The sequence below is a fragment of the Sorex araneus genome, chromosome X (assembly GCF_027595985.1).
Source record: "Sorex araneus isolate mSorAra2 chromosome X, mSorAra2.pri, whole genome shotgun sequence".
In the NCBI taxonomy this organism is placed as follows: domain Eukaryota; kingdom Metazoa; phylum Chordata; class Mammalia; order Eulipotyphla; family Soricidae; genus Sorex; species Sorex araneus.
The window spans coordinates 248,761,861-248,782,588 of NC_073313.1; the positions used below are offsets into that span (position 1 = coordinate 248,761,861).

The window sequence follows — 20,728 nt, forward strand, 5'->3', positions numbered from 1 at the left end:
CCAGAGAGTACCACGACCAAATAAGTGAGCACCGCACACAGCAAGAGGAGGGAAGGGTGGGGGGAAGCCACAGTTGGCAGAGCTCCCTCCTCCAGGCAGCCTTCCTGGACCCTGCAGGACGCCCTATCTCAGCTCTAGCAGTCACCTTCTGCTTTGGCTTCAGGAGTTCTTGTTTCCAGAACTTCTCCCAAGCCCGGGCCCAGAGCCCTGGGATCAGAGTGGTCCAAATTGTCAGAAACAAAGGAGGGAGTGGAGGGAGTGAAGGTAGGGCAGGCTGTGGAAAACCCTGGCAGTGGTATTACTTCGGACTCCAGAAGGCAGGAGGCAGGGAAGAGGATATACTGTTGCCCAAGACTTCCCCCCACCCCCATGTCCTGTCACCTCCAGAAGTGCTGTGCCATGTTCCACCCACAGCCTGGGAACACAGGGCCAAGTTCTGCCCTCCTGTTTGGGCCAGGACAGTCTGCACATAGCCAGAGGGTTTGGAGAAGGCTGGGGTACAGATAAAAAACACCCCCACCCAGGATCTGAGTCGTCTCATTTCTTGTTCATTTCCAGCCCCCGTCTGGAACCAGTTTAGCATTCTAAGGCAAGAACATGCCCTCCCCACCAACACACACACACACACACACACACACACACACACACACACACACCCAGAAGCCTTAATAATTCTTTTCCCTAAGCACTTCACACACACACACACACCCCAGAAGCCTTAATAATTCTTTTCCCTAAGCGCTTCACACACACACACACACACACACACACACACACACACACACACACACACACACACACCCCTCTACTGCCTCTCTGTCTTTTGTCTTTAGTTCAGACAATATGCTAGGCATTGGAAGTACAAAGCAAAAGCAACTTACATATTCATTTCAAAGAAGGAAAAGTAAAGCAATCTAAGCTACCCATAATTCAAATCATTTTCAGAAAAATGGGAGCTGGAAAGATAGTACAGAGGGTAAGGTGCTTGCCTTGTAACATGTGCCTGACCAGGATTCGATCCCCGACACTTCAAATGGTCAGGAGTGATTGCTGAGTAAAAAGCCAGGAGTAAGTTCTGAGCATGAGAAGATGTGGGGTCCCAAATAATAACAAAAAAAAAGTTGCTGCTATGAAGTTTCTGTATATATATTGAATATATATTGCACATATTCAGAAACTGAACATATATGCATCCTTCTGCATATTGGCATTAACAATCAAATTTTAATGCTCTGCTTGGGTTAGAATCTTGATTTTTCACTTATATAGCATACATTTTTCTGTATAAAGTCTTCAATGGGAAGATGTTTAAGTGAAATATACAGTTACAAAATTTACGTGATTGGGTTCCAGACATATAATGTTCCAACACCCATCCTTTCACCAGATTACTTTTCCCACCATCAGTGTTCCCAGTTTCCCTCCTGCCCCTCATCCCCACCCTTGCCTGCCTCTATGGCAAGATGTTTAAACAGCAGCATAACGGGGCACTATTGATTTTGCTATTTCCTTTTAAAAATATTTAGACTTCTTAACTGCTCGTTACTTAATACTACAATGTGGATTCAAATCAGTGTTAGTTTCTGTTATCTCTTTAAATTCTTTAGACAGGGATTCTTAAGTTATAAAGAGTCATACTGGATTAGGGAGCTGGAGCGATAGCACAGCAGGTAGGGCGTTTGCCTTGCACACGCTGACCCCGGTTTGACTGCCAGCATCCCATATGGTCCCCTGAGCATGGCCAGGAGTAATTTCTGAGTGCAGAGCCAGGAGTAACCCCTGTGCATTGCCAGGTGTGACCCAAAAAGCAATTAATTAATTAATTAATTAATTAAAGAGTATACTGGATTTTTTTCCCCAAATTGCTTGCCAGAAGGCTTTTTCTTATTTTATTTTGTCAGAGCAGGGAAGGATAACTAGGGGAATGAGGTATTCGGGTCACACCCTGTAGTCCTCAGGGGCTATTCCTGACTCTGTGTCCAGAAGGAATTCCTAGAAGTGTTTCAACAATCATATGTAATGCTGGGATCTAACCAGATCACAGCATAGAGGCCAGCACCTTACCCCTAAATTGTCTCTGACATTTTCCCCAATATAGAAATTTTATTGGAAAAGCATGGCATCTTGTTATGTTTCACTTTGCATTTTGTAAGCAATAAAGTTGATCAGTTTCTCATAAGTAGTCCCTGATTAGAATTGCTTGGTTCATATTATTAACCTAATTTGTTTTTGAGATGAGCAGATCTTTTCCTTGTCTACTTGTGAGAGTCTTGAACAGATTAAATTTCTTCTCTATTGTACATATTTTTCTCTTCGTGAGACTATAAACTTTATTTATTGCTTTTCAACTCAACAATGATTTACGTAAGTGCCCTTCAACCTTTTGACATCTAAGGATTGGTGAAAAGATGACAAATATTTCACAGATTGCAAAGTCAAAAGTTAAAACATTTGTATAAATATTAACATATCAATCCGTAGACTTCCACTCTATATGATCTTGTTAAGGAGCAAAAACTTTGTTGATCAGATATTGAAAAACCTGTTTGATATATTCCTATAGACAATATCTCTTCCCCCTGTGATTTCTTTGTTTTATGATTACAAAGTCATCTCTTTACTAAGTTTAGATCAATGTTCAAGATAGAGTAAGAGGAAATATTCTTGCTGTGATTATGAGATGGAAGAAGATTACAGGAAATAAATCTACTATTTGTTACAACCTTCTGTATATTATACTTACAAATATCCATTCACTGCAATGAGACACTGTCACTGTGTCATCCCGTTGCACACTGATTTGTTCGAGCGGGCACCAGCTACGTCTCTCATCGTGAGACTTGTTACTGTTTTTGGCATATCAAATACGCCACGGGTAGCTTGCCAGGCTCTGCCATGCCAGCGGGACACTCTCGGTAGCTTCAGGGCTCTCCGAGAGGGATGGAGGAATTGAACACGGGTTGGCAGCGTGAAAGGCAAACGCCCTACCTCTGTGCTATCGCTCCAGCCCACAATGAGACAACTACAGAGAATAGATCATTTTAAATGAACACCTGCAATGAATTCCACCGGAAGCCTTATCCATACATTGTTAGAAAGAAATCTCTTTTCTCTGCCCCCTGTTTCAATCAGAGCAACTTGTCCTTGGCTTTGCAGGGATAGCTTCATCCCAGGCCACTGGCTCACAGGCCCCACCCAGGTCACTCTAGCCTGGGTCTCTGCTGCCCCCCTTCCTCCGGGTGCCCCGGCCCAGGGGTCTTGCTAACGCACCCAGGTGTAGGAGCTCGGTCACGATGGCCTTTCCGATGCCCGTGCCCCCGCCGGTGACGATGGCCACTTTGTTCTGCAGCAGGCCGGCTGCCAGGCAGCTCTTCAGGTGAACCAAAGAGTTCATCGCCACGCAGAGTCCTGGTCCAAAGTGCAGGTCTTTGGAGTGCTACTGTGGACCAGAGCTTTCCAAGGTGGGCCGGGCTAAATATCCACGTGACCCAAATCCCCGCCCACAGCCCCGCCCACCCCGGCGAAGCCCCGCCCATCCGCGCCGGCTCCCTGAGCCCCGCCCGCCCGCCGCAGCTGCTCCGGAGCCTCCCAAGGCTACTGGCTGGCGGCGGCTTCATTGTGGTCCGCATCCTCTGTGGGTCTCGGACCCCGCTCTTGTGGGTGAGACTCCTTGTTCGTTTTGTATGTGTGTGTGTGTGTGTGTGTGTGTGTGTGTGTGTGTGTGTGCGTGTTTTATTTCGATGACGGGGGTCGTTGGGGGGGCAGGAAAGCGGGAGTATGGCTCTATTTTGAAAATTGGGGTTCTTGCTGCTGTCGCTGTCACGGTGAATGCTAATGCATCATACTGTCCAGTGCATCCGGGACTGGCTGCTGCTCGGGGACCTCCCTGCCCCCGCCCCTGACATGGAGCGATGCTCCGCTGCCGTGTGTGTGTGTGTGTGTGTGTCTGCGGATGGCTGCAAAGGAAGGAAAGAGTCAGGTTTGCTGGAAAGGAAGAGAAGCAGAAATGAGGCTTCCAGTTCTTTTCTTTCATCGCAGAGGCGAAATCAAGAGAATCAATCAGAGTGCGGGGTGAGGTGGGAGTGGAGTGGGGGGGAGGCATGGTGGGTAAGAGGGGAGGGTGTAATTTCAATTGTCCACAGAACCAAGATAACAGATGGCTTTAAAAATAAACTCAATCTCCCTGTCACCCTCATTTCCTACCCCCGCCCCTGACCGCTACCCCCATCCATGAAAAACGGAAGGGGGGTGGGGAGAGGGGAAGCAACCTTAACCAGATCTGGTCTATACATTAGTGAGTCCAAAAGAGGGTCTTTACTTTGAAGGGCCCATGCTACCTGCAGAAATGGGTTTTCCATCCTGTCTAGTTCGTTCTGTAGGTCTACGTGGGCGTTCGCCTCCGGAGGATGGGGGAAAGAGGTTTCCTCTGCTCGGAGGTCCTGTAACAGATACTCAGATTCTCCTTATTTCCTTTGCCTCCAGCATGTCATCTGTCTAAAGTGACATTGATCTCAGCTGGTCCGTGAGACGGGACTGGCAGATCTAGGACGGTGCTGAGTGCTGGGGGTTTTAGCCGTCCCGGCGGGATGCTGTTTGTAAGGCTGCTGTCAGAATCCCGCCCTCGCCCCTCACGACCCATCTTAAACTACTGTGCAAAATACAAACAAACATCATCATTCTTGGGCTTGGCCCACCACCTCGGAGTCACAAAGGAAATTGGAATTGAATGGCAGCTTGAGAGTAGAATCAGACTGTACTTCCTGTCTGATCCTCCACCCTTTGCCCTTCCTTGACCTCCTTTGAGAAATACTTGTTCCCTCTCTCTTTGTGGCAAACAAATGCCAGTCTGCACACAGGATAGAAGGGAAGAAATTTCTGTTTCCCACTTGCTAGAGTTTATCAAATTAGCAAATTTGAAATTGCGGCTCAAAAATCAATTTTATAGTCATAAGCATTAAAAAAAACCAGCTATATCACCCATCACTTCACTCATTATTATTATTATTATTATTATTTTGGTCTTTTGGGGTCACACCCGGTGATGCTCAGGGATTAGTCCCGGCTCTGCACTCAGGAATTACTTCTGGCGGTTCTCGAGGGACCATATGGGATGCCTGGGATCCAACCCGGGTCGTCAACATACAAGACAAACACACTACCTGCTGAACTATCACTCTGGGCCCCCACCAATCACTTCTTTTCAAAAGATTTAAATAGGAAAGTTCAAATAAATATTGCAGAAAAATGTAATTCCTAGTGCTTTGATTCCAACAGGAAAAAAATAAATTGATTCAGTTTATCATTTCCGAAAATTCCAGGCTTTTCTTTCTTGGGAGGAAGGAACCTCTTAAGTTGCTCTTAAAGGTAATTTTTGTGCAAGATATGATTTAATAATCTTGGAGACTTAGCGTGGACCTGTGGCTTCATGGAGCTCTGCCAAGGTGATCAGAACGGGCCTGGCTGTACCCAGCCTCTGTGTGACAAGAGAAGTTAGCGAGAGGGATTCCCAAGGAAGGTAAACAGCTAGATTTGAGCCAGCGCGCATTGATGCTGAGGATGGCGGATGACCAGGGTGCCAGTGCTCAGCCTTGGGAGAGAAGTCGGAGGAGGAACAGTTGGGAAGCTCATTTTCGTGACAAGCCTGTGATGAAGAGAGATGTGGGGGTTGAGAAATCGTCTATTCCAAACTATAAAAAGCATCAGTTCTTTGGGGAAAGTCGGCTCACCCCAGTGGCCTGGAGGCCCAGAAATAATCCTCCCCTCTTGAAGCCGGTTGTTTCCAGAATTGAACTCTAGCCCCTGGTCAAGCCCTCTGTTCTCAGGACAATCCCGCTGCCATAAGGCACTGACTGCTCCCTTGGCGGAATCCAATGTTATACCCGGCTCTTCGCCTCACTACCCGCTTTGTCCTGGGGAGAAAAAAGGCAACACTGTTGCCAGAATGCTTGCTCACTCCCACCCGTTATCCCCCATTAGCGCTGACTCCCAGCGCTCTGCGGCTCCCTGTACTCCCACCCCTTCCCTCCCATCTGCCATTCTCTCCCCTCCACAAAGCAGCTGCGGGGCTCAGACTCTCAGGAGAGCTTTGCCATTCACACTCACAGCGTGTCAGTGCTTCTAGAATGCCAATAAGGTCTCTCGCCTTGTGCCACCTTGAGAGGAGCCGTCCCTGAACCAACTCCTATTCCCAGCACGTTCTTCTTGAGAGAGCGGCAGTCAGGCAATATATCCTGAGCGAGATGCCACATACTCTGCAAGGCCCGGGCGATAGAGGACAGTGGGCTTTGTGGAGTTTTATGGTAGCATGCTTGTACATTGGGGGTAGGGAGGTAGAAAGGGTCTACGTGCCACCTAACAAAAGATCAAGTGGCAAAGATCCCCGCTTTTTTTTTTTTTGGTTTTTGGGTCACACCCAACGATGCTGACTCCTAGGGCTGACTCCTGGCTCTACACTCAGGAATCACTCCTGGCAGTGCTCAGGGGACCATCTGGGATGCTGGGAATCGAACCCGGGTCGGCCGCGTGCAAGGCAAACGCCCTACCCGCTGTACTATTGCTCCAGCCCAGATTTTCCCCGCTCTTACCACAGGAGATGCCCAGAGTCTTGTAAGCATCGCTGCTGTAACCTTAGAGGCCCCCGGACCTGATGCCTGGGAATACGAGATTTTTCAGAACCAGGCAATTTGGCTGATAATAAGAGAATCTGTGCTTGAGGCACCCCAAAGGAGCCTGACTTGCAATGATTCACCAAAAAAAAAAAAAAACAAACTTGTTGGCAGTTCAGTGCTTTAAGTTGCCATTCCATCCACCCTCTGATGGCTTGACAAAAATGTGAGCCAAATTTCCTTCCATCTTTACACGGGGGAGAGGAAGGGCTTGTGGTGGTTTGTGGCAATACAAAGGTAAGCATTTTATTCGTTGGTTTTGTGCAATCAGAAAAGTCTGGCTACTCCAGACAGCTGAGAAGTAGCCTGTGAGGTGACCGATACGCACATCAGAGCTGGTACCTGGCCCGGGCCACTGGCGTGGTGGTAAATGAACCCGAAATGATGATGCTCTCTCGGTCTTCATCCCTTGGTGACTTTGCTTTCCTATTTTTCAAGTGGAACCCACGGTGGGACAGCTGTGCCTGGCCCCTTCCTGGAAGAAGCTCTGTGATGTGCAGATTCTGAGTGCCAAAGCCACAAGACTGTTTCCAGGAATCCATCGGCATCAGGACCAGGATGGAAGAGCCGGCACCCGTAGAAGGCGAGAGCCAGCTGCCGAGCCCCCAGCAAGGTTCTCTGAAGAAGGCCGTGGCGGCCGCCCTGATTCTGGATGGGGAATCCACTGTGAGTCGCAGGAAAAAGAAGAGGAAAGAATCCCGCCCAGAATCCATTATCATCTACCGGTCAGACAATGAGCTGGACGAGGAGCCAGAGGAATCCGAAGGTGGAGACCAACCCAAAGGGGAGGAAGGTGACGATTTCCTAGATTACCCCGTGGATGATGGTAAGTATCTTCGGGCCCTCTTGCTAAAGGCCAGTGGAGGGAGACCCTGTGTGAATTCTCTAGAAAACAGGCATTTGTAGGTGGACCAGGCTCTCCTTATTGTTACATTTCTTCTCACAACATTGTAGGCTTCAACAAACTAACAGTATTGAAGAGCTCTGTGATGTTCTTTTCCAGGCGATATGGAGGAGCCAGGGATGGAGCGATAGCACAGCGGGTAGGGCATTTGCCTTACCGACCTGGGTTCAATTCCTCTGTCCCTCTCGGAGAGCCCGGCAAGCTACCAGGAGTATCCCACCTGCAACAGCAGAGCTTGGCAAGCTACTGGTGGCGTATTGGATATGCCAGAAACAGTAACAACAAGTCTCAAAATGGAGACGTTATGGTGCCCACTTGAGCAAATCAATGAACAACGGGAGGACAGTGATATAGTGATATGAGGAGCAAAGAGAATGAGGAAGGAAGTGGGGAGACGAATCAGAAAGTCAGGTGGGGGCCAGGTCATGTGGGACACTGCAAGTCAGAATGAAAACTGGAATTTGTTCTACTTGCACAGGAAGTCAGCAGAGGATTCGAGGATACAAGAGGTGGTATCCCCGTTCTGATTCATATATATCTTGACTCCTGCTTTTCTAGAAAGAATGAATTCTGAAGGGGAAAAGTGGAAGCTGATGGGAGGTTGTGATCTCACTCACTTTCCTGCTGACTAGAGAGACAGCAGGGAAGAGAGTGAGAGGACAAAACACAATTCCAGAAAAGCAACTTGGCACATGCTGGAGTCTGGCTTTGTTTTGGGGACCACAACTGGTAGTGCTCAGGGATTATGCCTGGCTCCGTGCTCAGGGATCACTTCGGGTGGACCATTGTTTTTAATGTCAGGGATTGAACCGGGTTGGCTGCATGCAAGACAAACACCCAACCCATTGTGCTATCTCTCTGACCCCATAACTTGCTGATGGCTCAGAGAAAGGGAGTGTTGGAAAGGGTAGTGTCAACATGGGATGGGGGTTGGGGGGACAACACAGGAGACCCAGGGTGGTGTCATTTACTGCACCGTGGGAGACTGGGAAAGCACTGGGTTTGGGGGGAGTGTTATACTCTGGGCCATCGGTGTCTCTGTCACTATCCTGGGCCCTGCTGCTCTTCCTTCCCTCTGACAGTGACGGGGCAGGTTATTCACCAGGTCCTTGGGGACACACCAACCCAAAGTCTGTTCCCCTTCTCTCCCGCCTTTTACTTCCAAGTTACATTTCATATATCAAGATCATGGACTTGGGGCTGGAACGATAGCACAGCGGGTAATGCGTTTGCCTTGCACGCTGTCAACACAGGTTCGATTTCCCAGCATACCATATGGTCCCCTGAGCACCGCCAGGAGTAATTCCTGAGTGCAGAGCCAGGAGTAACTCCTGTGCATCGCAGGGTGTGAGCCAAAAAGGAAAAAAAAAGATCATGGACTTTCCTGCAACAAAATCTCTTGTCTCTCCTTCAGGGTGACCACAGATGGCTATTGAGTGATGGTCGTGGAGTGTATAAGGGCATGTGTTTGTGTATGTGTGTGTGTGTGTGTGTGTGTGTGTGTTGAAGGTTACAAAGACAGGTGAGGAGACCCCCTCTTGGGGCAAACCTAGAGAGAAGAGTAAGAGGAGAAGGGGTAGGCAGTGCATATAATGTACCCACAGCACCGGGTTCATCCACACTGGCTGATACTTAAAATATTTCCATGTACCCATAGATAAGAAGTAAGTCCCATATATATTTTTTAAATTTATTCTTTCTTTGTCGTTTTGTTTTTGGGTCACACCCAGTGAAGCTCAGGACTTAGTTCTGACTCAGCACTCAAAGATCACTCCTGGTGAAACTCGGGACCCTGTGGGATGCCTGGGATTGAACACAGGTTAGCTGCATGCCAGGCAAGTGCCCTACCTGCTGTACTATCACTCTGGCCCTGAAATAGGAGCCTTATAAAGTAGTGTCCCTCCATATCATAGAGATCATGCTCAGAGTGAGGTTCAGAAAAGTGAAGCCAGACCACAAGGGGGCAAGTTGGACCAGCGCCACAATTGGACCAGGGATCACACTAAGAGTTCACATAGAGTTTTTTGTCAGCCTAACAGTGCCCTGAGAGAGACCCAGTCAGGCCAGCCCTGAATCACTAACCTCAGGCCGCTGCCAAGGGTGGTAAAAGAAGACCAACACCTCCTCACCCTCCACCCCTGCTCCCTGCCTGCCTCCAAAGTTCCCGCTTCTGATTTCACCTCCTCCCACCCGCTGCAGATATGTGGAACATCCCCTTGGACAGCCGCTATGTGACCTTGACGGGGACCATCACGCGAGGGAAGAAGAAAGGTCAGCTGGTGGACATCCACGTCACGTTGACGGAGAAAGAGCTGCAGGAGTTGACGAAGCCCAAAGAGTGTTCTCGGGAGACTGCCCCCGAAGGCCAAACGGCCTGCCAGATGGCGGCAGACCGGGGCCCCCACGTGGTCCTGTGGACACTGGTCTGCCTGCCCGTGGTTTTCCTCCTGTCTTTCGTCGTCTCTTTCTACTATGGCACCATCACCTGGTACAACATCTTCCTCGTGTACAATGAGGAGAGGACCTTTTGGCACAAGATCTCCTGCTGTCCCTGCCTCATCCTCTTCTATCCAGTGCTCATCATGGCCATGGCCTCTTCTCTGGGCCTCTACGCTGCGGTGGTCCAGCTCTCGTGGTCCTGGGGGGCCTGGTGGCAAGCGGCCCGGGACATGGAGAAAGGCTTCTGTGGCTGGCTGTGTAGCAAGCTGGGGCTGGAGGATTGTTCTCCTTACAGCATTGTCGAGCTCCTGGAGTCTGATACTATTTCGGGCAATCTCTCCAACAAAGACCCCAGCCAGGAGGTCGAAACATCCACCGTCTGAGCTCCTGGCCACCTATTAACCTCCTTCTCTTGTTCTAGTAGCTTCAGTGTTCTCTCTGAATTCCAGAAGACTCTTCACGTCTCTCTCCCTCTTCCCCTTGCCCCAAACACGCACAACGTTCTTCTAGAAAATTCTAGCACACTGATCTGTCCCATTGCCATCTTGGTGATTTTAGGAAATTTATGCTGAGGCATTGTGCCCAAGGGACAAACTCTTCTTCATTTCCTGTCCTATGATGGATATCTGGGCTGGATCAATAGCACAGCGGGTAGGGCGTTTGCCTTGCATGTGGCCGACCTGGGTTCAATTCTTCCGTCCCTCTCGGAGATCCCGGCAAGGTACCGAGAGTATCCCACCCGCACAGCAGAGCCTGGCGAGCTCCCCGTGGAGTATTCGATATGCCAAAAACAGTAACAACAAGTCTCACAATGGAGACGTTACTGGTGCCCACTCGAGCAAATCGATGAACAACGGGAGGACAGTGCTACAGTGCGACAGATGAATATCTAGGACAGGGAGATAAGCAAAGCAAAGTGTCAGTACAGGATCTGGAAGGTGTTGCTGGTGCCTGGAACCATATGTGACTAAATATGACAGGGAGAAAAAGGAAGCTCTGGGGTGACCAAGTTTACAAATAAGATGATAAGTAAAGAAGGGATAGAAAATTTAGGAAGCAGGGTTACCGCAGTATAGCAGAATGTGAAGTTAATGTGTTTATTTAGATTTTGATTTAGCTGTCTCCAATAGAGTCGGGAAAATGTCAGTGGGTTAGACCAGAAAGAAACCTCCAGAGATGTGTAGAGATAGATCTTCAGGGGAGTGGCCTTAGGGTGTCAGTCTTCTCTTCTTCCCTCCTGGAGATGTGACTTCATCCTCCCCTCGGTTCCAGGGCTGACTTCATGTTTCTGGCAGAAGCAAGGAAGGGACCAAGATAAGCACATCTCCCCCACTTAAGAAAATTTCCTAGCACATGTTACACCCAATCAACACCTCTCTTACCTCATTAGCCAGCCTTAATCAACATAACTTCACAAGATGTTGGCAAAGGCAGTCTTATGCCTGGATGGCTGTGTTTTGGGGTAAATGTTGGGGTAATGTTCATTTAAGAGAAAAGGAAAGAATGACTCTATTGGCAGGTAAGTAAGCATCACTGCCCCACAGTAATCATCTAAATACATTCAGATCCCGAACCACGAACACAAGCTATTTATTTATTTATTTATTTAAGCCAGAGAGAATTTATATAGAGCTGCATCTGCATATTTTAGGCGTCTGCTATACATAGCTTTTTAACAACTCATGTACTTTGCAATTAAGTGTCTGTAATGTCACGTGCTTTTTCGTTTTTTTGTAGACCCCAAACAGTTGAATATGACTCTTTAGTAATAGCATTAACTTTCTTCCTGGTAGAAAAGGTGGGACTGGGTAGCTATGTAGTCTAGCCTAGAGATAGAATATGAAAAAGGAGAGATTACATCTTTCAAAATCAATCCCCCCCCACACACACACACCCTACGCACACCAGGAATATTCAGTTGTCTTGAACACACAAAAAACACAGATTTCTGTTGGGCAAACCCTCATGCGGATCTTTCTGGCCATTTTACAAACTCCATCTTCACTGAGCTGGGGTGCTTGTGTTTTCCTAGCCACTAGGGGGGTTATATACCAGATAACTTCTGGTTCATCAATGCTGAACTTTTAAAAAAATATGAACTTTAAAAAAAAATTTTAAAAAAACCTGATGGGTATTTTTCAAATCTAAAAAATAACAATTAAGAATCCTAAGGCGTCAAGTAGATTTTGGAATTTTTATTTCTTACAAGAATAGCCAGTGCCCGTTTCCCTCCCCGTTGGGGGAGGGGGGTGGAAGGGTGGCATCCCAATGGTGCTCAGGAAGCCTGGGGTTCACGCCTGGTGATTTTCTGCCAACTGGACCTACTGGATCAATGCTGGGGCCCCAGAATGCATTGCTGCTTGGGCCCTGTGGTGCTCAGAGGTCCTCAGGTTCAAACCTAATAATGCTCGGGGGGCCATACGGTACCAGGGATCAGACTGGGGCTCTCCACAAACAACACATGAGCCCTAGCCACTTGACTCTCTCCCCCCGGCCCCCAGTGCCCATTTCTTGCTTATATTTCAGAAAGAAACTGTCAAGAGACCTGCTCATCCAACAGAGGGTGGGCCATGCTCTCCCACAGGAAGCCGGGACATCTCCATAGAGTGTGGTGCTCATCCCCACTTTCAGAGGAATTCTTTCTCTCTCTCTTTTTTTTTTTCCTTTAAGAATGGTTATTAATTTGACCAAAACAAAACTTGGCATTTTAAAGGTAACCTTGGTGCTCTCTGGTGCTTTACAGAGATAAGAACAACTAAAAATGAAGGAAAAGAAAATAAAAATAAAAGCTAATAAACATTTGCGGATGTCGTCTCTGAGGTTCTCCAAATTTACATTGAATGTTCCCATTTTCATAAAAGGGTGAGTCTGGTAGCAATCCTAGATAGGCAAAACGTCCTCATTTTTTTTTTAAATTATTACTATGGTTTAGGTAACCTCCGGAACCCAGCCACAGCCATGCTCAAGGCCCCTCTCCACATGTTCAGACAAGCCTTCATAAAGGGACTGGCAGAGAAACCTAGGTGTGTGGGACCCGGGGCTGAGATCTCCGAGCCTGATCGGATCAGGACTGGGCCTCTTCTGCCCAGATCCCCCACTTTCCAGTAGCTAGGCGGTCACACTCAGAAACTGCTCCAGGTGCCATGTAATCCCATCAACGGCCAACATCCAGAGACTGTAAAACCAAGGTCCCAGAAGCACGGCCACTTTGTGGCCAGGTGACATCTTATAGCCTAGTTCTCCCTTTCAGAGAACATGGTAAGTTACCGAGAGTTTCCTGCCCGCATGGGAGAACCTGGCAAACTCCTCGTGGCGTATTCATATGCCAAAACCAGTAACAATGATGGGTCTCATTCCCCTGACCCTGAAAGAGCCTCCAATGCAGCACCATTGGGAAGGACGAGTAAAGAGAGACTTCTAAAATCTCAGGGCTAGGACAAATGGACATGTTACTGAGACCACTAGAAAAAATCAACAATCAACGGGATGATGATGATGATGATGGTTTAGATACCATGGTTCTAATAATGTTGACACTTATGTATTGCTATACAAAGTTACTATACCCTATCATCAAGGTTAATATGAATTCCTATATCTTTTTTAAAAAATATATTTTATTTCTTTGGGCTGGAGCAATAACACAGCAGGTAGGGCATTTGACTTGCACACGGCTGACCCAGGTTCGATTCCCAGCATCCCATATGTTGAGCATCCCCAGGGGTAATTCCTCAGTGCATGAACCAGGAGTAACCCCTGTGCATCGCCGCATGTGAGCCAAAAAGAAAAAAAATATATATATATATGTATATATACACATATATGTCATTTCTTTAAATTGAATCACAGTGAGATACACAATTACAAAGTTGTTCATGGTTGATTTTCAGTCATACAATGTTCCAATACCCAACCCTCCACCAATGTACAATTTCCATCACCAATATCCCCAGTTTCCTGCCCCCTACCTCACCTGCCTCTATGGCACTCTCCTCCTCCTCCTCCTCCTCCTCCTCCTCCTCCTCTTCCTCCTCCTCCTTCTCTCTCTCTCCTTTCCATTAAGCACTAATTTCTCCAGGAATCAGTAGTAAATGGAACTAGAACTCCATTGATGAACTGTTTTCTACAGATCATATACTATTTAAACTGATATTCAAAAGTTGCATACAGACTTGTCACATTTCCCTGGGGTTAAGGAAACTAGGGTCAAACCCTAAATCAGACACGATTAGTATCAGGATTGGTGTCAAGGAGGGGTGTCTTCCTCCCCCGTTGTTACCTGTATGAAGATGCTAAGCAGCTGCCCTAGTTAAGCTCGCCACCTAGTGGACGAAGCAGGCTTTGGTTCTTCCTTTTATAGAAGAACCAAGTGCTAGAAAGACCAGGAAGAAGGGAAATTAAACCAGAACACACCTAGAGTTCTTTAGTGGAGAAGTCGGGGAATTCAATACCATAGTTGAGAACTTTTAGAGTTCTTTAATCTCCAGGGCGAACAGCAAATAGGAGGAATAATTTCCCACTGCTTTGCTGTCGCAATATATGAATGGGTCAGGTCTCAGTCAATGCAGTACCGCTATGTCCAAGCTATCTTGTCTGTTGACATCAGGTGGCACTCTAACTTCAGTTCAGGTCCAAGGCGGGGGATAAAATTCATTTCCGTGTCTTCCTTAAAAACCAAGATTTGGGGGCTGGAGCGATAGCACAGCGGGTAGGGCGTTTGCCTTGCACGCGGCCCAACCCGGGTTCGATTCCCAGCATCCCATATGGTCTCCTGAGCACCGCCAGGAGTGATTCCTGAGTGCAGAGCCAGGAGTAACCCCTGAGCATTGCCAGGTGTGACCCAAAAAAAGCAAAAAAAAAAAAAAAAAGAAAAAGAAAACCAACCAAGATTTGATGGGGATGGAAAGATCGGATAGGGGAATAGGTTGGAGTAACCCAGGAGTAAGCCCTGAGCACAGCTGACTGTGGCCCCCAAACAAAACAAACCCCAAGATTTTACATCTTACAAAGAAGTCATTTCAGCTGATCCAAAGGTTTTATTCTATCATGTTGGGATGGACACTTAGGTGTGAGTTCGGTGGCTGTGATCTAGGTGCACCTTTGAAGCTACCAGGGCTTAGTGTTTTATTAGCTTATGGATGCTAATACACCATATAGATTAGTTGGCTGAAACAGCAGCAATTAATTTCTCAACTTTTTTTTTTTTTTTTTTGCTTTTTGGGTCACACTCAGCAATGCACAGGGGTTACTCCTGGCTCATGCACTCAGGAATTACTCCTGGCGGTGCTGGGTGACCATATGGGATGCTGGGAATCGAACTCGGGTCAGCTGAGTGCAAGGCAAACGCCCTACCCGCTGTGCTATCTCTCCAGCCCCTAATTTCTCAACTTAATTGACTAGAAGTCTATGATCAGGTACTCTGATGGTTGGGTTCAAAGAGTCTTCTCCTTTTGTTGCTAGAGACACATTTTTTAATCTGGGTTTTCTTTTCTTTTCCTTGTGGAAATATAGGGATGAGGAGAGTGGGAAGTATTTTAGTGTCTTCTTACAGAGACAATGAGAAAGCCCCTACCTTTGATATTACCAAGTCCTAATTATCCACCCAAAGCACATTTCCAAATACACTCTTGGGAACTAAATCTTTCACATAATGGATTTGAACAGACACACTTAGCTTCTGTTAGTGCTTTTATACATTTCTTCTCTGTGACCAGACTGGAGTTTTTAAAATTTATTTTTTAAATTTTTTTATTGAATCACCATGTGGAAAGTTACAAAGCTTTCAGGCTTAAGTCTCAGTTATACAATGCTCGAACACCCATCCCTTCACCAGTGCACATATTCCACCACCAAGAATCACAGTATACCTCCCCCCACGCCCCCACCCGCCAGCCTCCCACCCCACCTGTGCAGCTGATAAATTTCACTTTACTTTCTCTTTGATTACATTCAATATTTCAACAAAAAACTGACTATTATTGTTTGGAGGTTCCCCCCCCCCACAAAGTCGGACCTGCTGAAAAGAAAGAGATATGAGGCCATGCAGCTGCAATAGTGGCTGCACGGTTTTGGATTTCTGTATTTTAGTATTTTAGTAACTAAGTTCAGAGAAATTTCTGTCAAAAGTTGCATGATTGCAAGCTCGTACCTCTCTGCTACTTTATATTCCACATATGAGTGCAATCTTTCTATGTCTGTCTCTTTCTTTCTGACTCATTTGACTCACTTTCTGACTCAACATACTTTCCATGTTGATCCACTTATATGCAAATTTCATGTCTTCATCTTTTCTAACAGCTACATAGTATTCCATTGTGTAGATGTACCAAAGTTTCTTTAACCAGCCATCTGTTTTTGGGCACTCCGTTTTTTTCCAGATTGTGGCTATTGTAAACAGTGCTGCAATGAACATAGAAATGCAGATGTCATTTCTACTATACCTTTTTGCCTCTCTGGGATATATTCCTAGGAGTGGTATTGCTGGGTCAAATGGAAGCTCAATTTCTAATTTTTTGAGAATCGTCCATATTGTTTTCCAAAAGGGCTGGACCAGTCGGCATTCCCACCAGCAGTGAAGGAGAGTCCCTTTCTCTCCACATCCACGCCAACACCGGTTGCTTTTGATTTTTGAGATGTGTGCCAGTCTCTGTGGTGTGAGATGATATCTCATTGTTGTTTTGATCTGCATTTCCCTGATGATTAGTGATGTCAAGCATTTTCTCATGTGCCTCTCAAGGCTGGATTTTGTTTTGTTTTGTTTTGTTTTGTTTTGTTTTGTTTTGTTTTTTGGGTCACACCCAGCGATGCACAGGGGTTACTCCTGGCTCATGCACTCAGGAATTACTCTTGGCGGTGCTCAGGGGACCATATGGGTTGCTGGGATTTGAACCCGGGTCGGCCACGTGCAAGGCAAGCGCCCTACCCGCTGTGCTATTGCTCCAGCTCAAAGGCTGGATTTTCTTAACTTGACATTTTCATGATGGTCCTTCCTTCAAGGCATCAGACTGCCACCAAAGTGTGAAAATCAAATTTCCCAAACATTCTTGAAGGCTTTGGCCCCAAATTGGTCCAAAAGTCCTTCCACCACAGGTTACTGGTGACAGTAAGTCTGTCTCAAGGTCAGCTCAGATTCAAAGGAAAGGGACCACAGTAGTCACCTAAATGCTGGGGGCCTTCTCTCCTCAGGAGTTCCAACATTCTCTGGATCAGCACAGAGGGGAGCTGGTGCCAGTCAAGAGTATTATTTAGGCCTCCTTTCCTGCATCTCAAAAGGTACCCAGCGTTCATGCCTCTAGAGCTGGGGACAGAGTCACTTTTTAAAATCACGTCTTGATTCTATTACTTCCCATGAAACTCTGCTAGGGGCCTTCCCATAAGCCTGCCTGCAGAGTTCTGTCGATGTTCAGTTCAAAGCACTTTATGGATTCTGGTCTAATGTTAAAGTCCTAAAAATGTCTTTTTTTTTTTTTTTAAATCAACTTCAAAAGCTGCATCTGAAGCCAGAAGACAGGAAAGGGGCTAAGGCAGTTTCCTAGCAGGCTTCATCTCCGCCTGCCATGTGGTCTCCCCTGAGTACCACCTAACAGTGATCACTAAGCCAGTAATAAGCCTTGAGCAGTTTGGGGTGTGGATCAAACCCCTACTTCCTTGTTCCCTGAGATGTGTCTGAATAAAAAACATAGAGGAATCTCCCGTGAGCAGAATCTTAAAACATGAAAGTAGTCTCTAGACCTCAGTGTATTCATAACTCCACCTTCTCTGGTGAGGGAGATGTTTCAAAGGTTTCGAACACCAAAGGGTGTGGTCCCCAAGCAAAATAAACCCAAGGTCCATCCCACCACAGGGCTCTGTGGCTCTCCAGTTTTAGTAACTGTTCTCCCCAGATCCAATTTTTCAAGAGGGAGAAAATCTGATTGGATTACATTTTTTTCAACCTGGGTGGAAGTTTAGACCCCATGGAGAGTTCTTACCCACAGAAGGGTCACCTTCGTTCGGGCCGTGGGTGACTTGGTTCAAGAAATAGCTGTTTGTGGCAACTGTCCGGCTTGGTCTGCCTTCATCAGAAGGGACGCAGGCAGGGGCTCCTACTGCAAGGCGGCTTTGATTTGAGCTCGTCAGGCACAGTGATGACATTTCGGTGCTGCCACTTCCAGAACAGCACCCCAGATGCCAGTGCAGGAATAAAACTTGGCTTCCTCCCTTCTCGAAACCTTTGGGAGATAACCTAACCAGAGGCTGCTTCCTGGTTGCAGGCTTTTGAACCTCCCACTTCCTTGCAAAAGAATGTCCTTCCCACTTGAGAGTCCCTAAAAAAAAAAATCACTCTCCTACTAAAATTGTTCCCAAAAGTCATTGAATCTATATTTTAAAAAAAGAAAAAAATCTTTCATCACTCCCGACAATTCCTTTGCATTTGGGGAAAAGGAATCAACTTCCGGATAAGAGACTTTCTGGATTCAAACTCATGGATATCTAATTCCGGAGCTTTGGCAGAAAACATTGGAAATGTTCCTTTTGGGAGAAAAGGGATATATATATATGTGTGTGTATATATATGTATACATATATACACATATATACACAGAATATATGTATATATACACATATATTTATACACATATTTATATATACACACATAACATATATACACATATAATATATGTATGTTTATATATATATATGTATTTGGGGGCGCGTGGGCAAGCAGAGACTTGGTGTTCATCTCGCTTTGGCGCCTCCAGCCCCCTTGGCGGGGCTGCGCCGGGTCCCCGCCCCTTCCCGGCGGCGGCCGGAACCGAGACGCGCGGCTGCGGGTTCCCGGCCGGAGCGGCGAGCGCGCGGGGCGCCGGCGGACGGCAGCATGGCCCGGTCGGGGAATAAGGTAGCGGCGGCCCCTGGGCCTGCGCGCCCCCCGGGGACGGGGATGTGCAGGCGGGAGCCGTGAGGTCGCGGCTGGGCAAAAGAGGAGGGGGAGGCGGGACGGGAAACAAAATGACTGTGGTGGGTTGGATCAGGAGGGCAGGTGCGAATTTGGAGAAAAGGTGCGCATTGGGGCGGGGGGGGGGGTGCGGAGGCCCCAGATTCAGCCTCCGCCCCGACCCCCCGCATCCCGGACCCCTCTCTGCGCGTCATCCTCTCCCTCCCTGGTCTCCCCCGTCACCCGCTCTGCCTCCCCGGCTCTGCCCTCCTACCCCGGGCGTTTCTTTTTAAGCCCACTTCCTTCTTCTGAGTTATTTATTTTTATTTTTATTTTTTTTTTTATGAGGATGCAGGTTGGCTTGGAGATTGCACCTAATTCCCCAGACTTCCCTCGTAAGACTTTTGAAGTTTTTATAGGGAATACATATGAGAATAAAAAAATGAAACGGGCACTGTCCCAAGGGATCGCCGTGCACTCTTGATTATTCCGCCTTGACGGGACGCAGACTTCCTGTGACTCGCTCCTCTGGGAGCGCCTAGCCCCCACCCCTTGTCACCGGGCACGTCACAGCCGGGGTTGGGATGCTTCCTTGCACGCGCCTTCCAGGTGAGGCGTAAAAAAAAGGGCTGAGCCCACCCGGGCCCGTGAGGGTGGCAGAATGCAGATTTCAAGCCAGGCTGTTGGGTTTCCGAGCGTTGAAGAACAATTAGGAGAGGTGCCTCAGATTACGGATGAGAATTTATTTTATTTTATTATTACTTTGCAACAACACTTGGGATGCTGAGAGATCACTCCTTGGTGGTCCTCGGCGGACCATCCTTATGGAGTGTGGGGAATCCAACCCCCTCAGCTGCAAGCAGAGCAAGCACCCTTACCCTACCTGCTGTCCTGTCCCTCAGCCCTCTGGATGAGGTTTTTTTGTTAAGAGTGTTTTCCTTTTTTTCAGTAATGATGCGGTGGTGGAGGATGATTGTTGTTTCTAACGGAAGGGTAGAAGGAGGTGTGGTCCAGGAAGCTAAGCCATCCTTTCCTACAGCTCTAAAACTAAGTGTCTTTTTCAGCACCTGGTGTAAAAGATAAACAAGGAGGAATTCAGCCACTGAGCCCTTTGGGAAATGCTGATTGAAACAAGAACATCTGGTTCCACTTGCCTACTTCAAGCGTTCTCTGTCTTAATTGCTGGAAGTTGCACCTCTCTTGCAGGAAATTAGTGCACTTTGTGGCTGGATTTGGTGCAGCGGGTATTGAATAGCTGCTTCTGCCCAGTTTCTCTTTCCTAGTTTTACTGCTGGCCAGGGAGGACTTTGATGTAATCATGGACTTCTGATAGAACTTTTGATACCAGTTTTGAATACTGAGACCTGGCAAAAAGTCAGGCCTAATACTGCTGTTAGGCCTAATTTCTGGCCTAACACCACTCTTAGGAACAAGTAAGTACAGTAGCAGTAGCATACTTTTGGATTCTGAGTTTTTAAGTATGCTTCACCTCAGGGTGTTGGAATCTCGAAAGTTTGTTACTGCTCCTGTTTCCTGGGAATCTATTAAAGACAGGATTGACCAATAGAGAAAGCTTTATTAGCCATAAGCACGCTGGAAGATGGTAGACTCATCTCTTAGAGAACCTTCGATGGTATTGCTTGTACCATCACCAAAAGTAGTATGTATAAGAAAAATGACAGGGAAGCTTATGATTTTATTCCTCAAGGAAACTTATATTTTTAGATGGGAGATATTAACTCCGTTACCTGTGATCAGGCATGGTCCTAAAAATCAAAAGGAGGTTTCTGATGTATCGCATTG

At 47.1% G+C, this 20,728-nt stretch overlaps 3 protein-coding genes across 4 annotated transcripts in view; 2 read left to right on the forward strand and 1 right to left on the reverse strand.

The window, feature by feature from the left end:
* LOC101550549 (peroxisomal trans-2-enoyl-CoA reductase-like) overlaps positions 1-3,446 on the reverse strand; it is a 32,505-nt gene extending 29,059 nt beyond the window's left edge. Inside the window, exon 1 of the mRNA XM_055122578.1 lies at positions 3,271-3,446. Coding sequence (XP_054978553.1) covers positions 3,271-3,394 — 124 coding nt within the window. The 5' untranslated portion in view covers positions 3,395-3,446. The remainder of the gene's footprint in view (positions 1-3,270) is intronic.
* Positions 3,447-3,542: 96 nt separating this feature from the next.
* TMEM169 (transmembrane protein 169) lies at positions 3,543-12,822 on the forward strand. Of its 2 annotated transcripts, none has more exons than XM_004601340.2 (3): positions 3,543-3,660; positions 7,104-7,491; positions 9,769-12,822. In XM_004601340.2, exons 2-3 carry the CDS (start codon positions 7,224-7,226, stop codon positions 10,389-10,391), a joined length of 891 nt encoding a protein of 296 aa, XP_004601397.2. In that variant the 5' UTR covers positions 3,543-3,660; positions 7,104-7,223; the 3' UTR covers positions 10,392-12,822. The 2 variants fall into 2 exon arrangements, with proteins under 2 accessions (XP_004601397.2, XP_054978890.1); XM_055122915.1 differs by having other exon boundaries at positions 3,590-3,656.
* Positions 12,823-18,802: 5,980 nt separating this feature from the next.
* Positions 18,803-20,728, forward strand: part of XRCC5 (X-ray repair cross complementing 5) — a 119,395-nt gene continuing 117,469 nt past the window's right edge. Inside the window, exon 1 of the mRNA XM_055121576.1 lies at positions 18,803-18,889. Coding sequence (XP_054977551.1) covers positions 18,869-18,889 — 21 coding nt within the window. The 5' untranslated portion in view covers positions 18,803-18,868. The remainder of the gene's footprint in view (positions 18,890-20,728) is intronic.

What these genes read in the sequence shown, in the direction of transcription:
- TMEM169 (XM_004601340.2), top strand. Translation starts at nt 7,224, where the DNA reads ATGGAAGAGCCGGCACCCGTAGAAGGCGAGAGCCAGCTGCCGAGCCCC. An exon ending in AGATTACCCCGTGGATGATG is followed by an intron (nt 7,492 to 9,768) that starts GTAAGTATCTTC and finishes CACCCGCTGCAG; the next exon opens with ATATGTGGAACATCCCCTTG.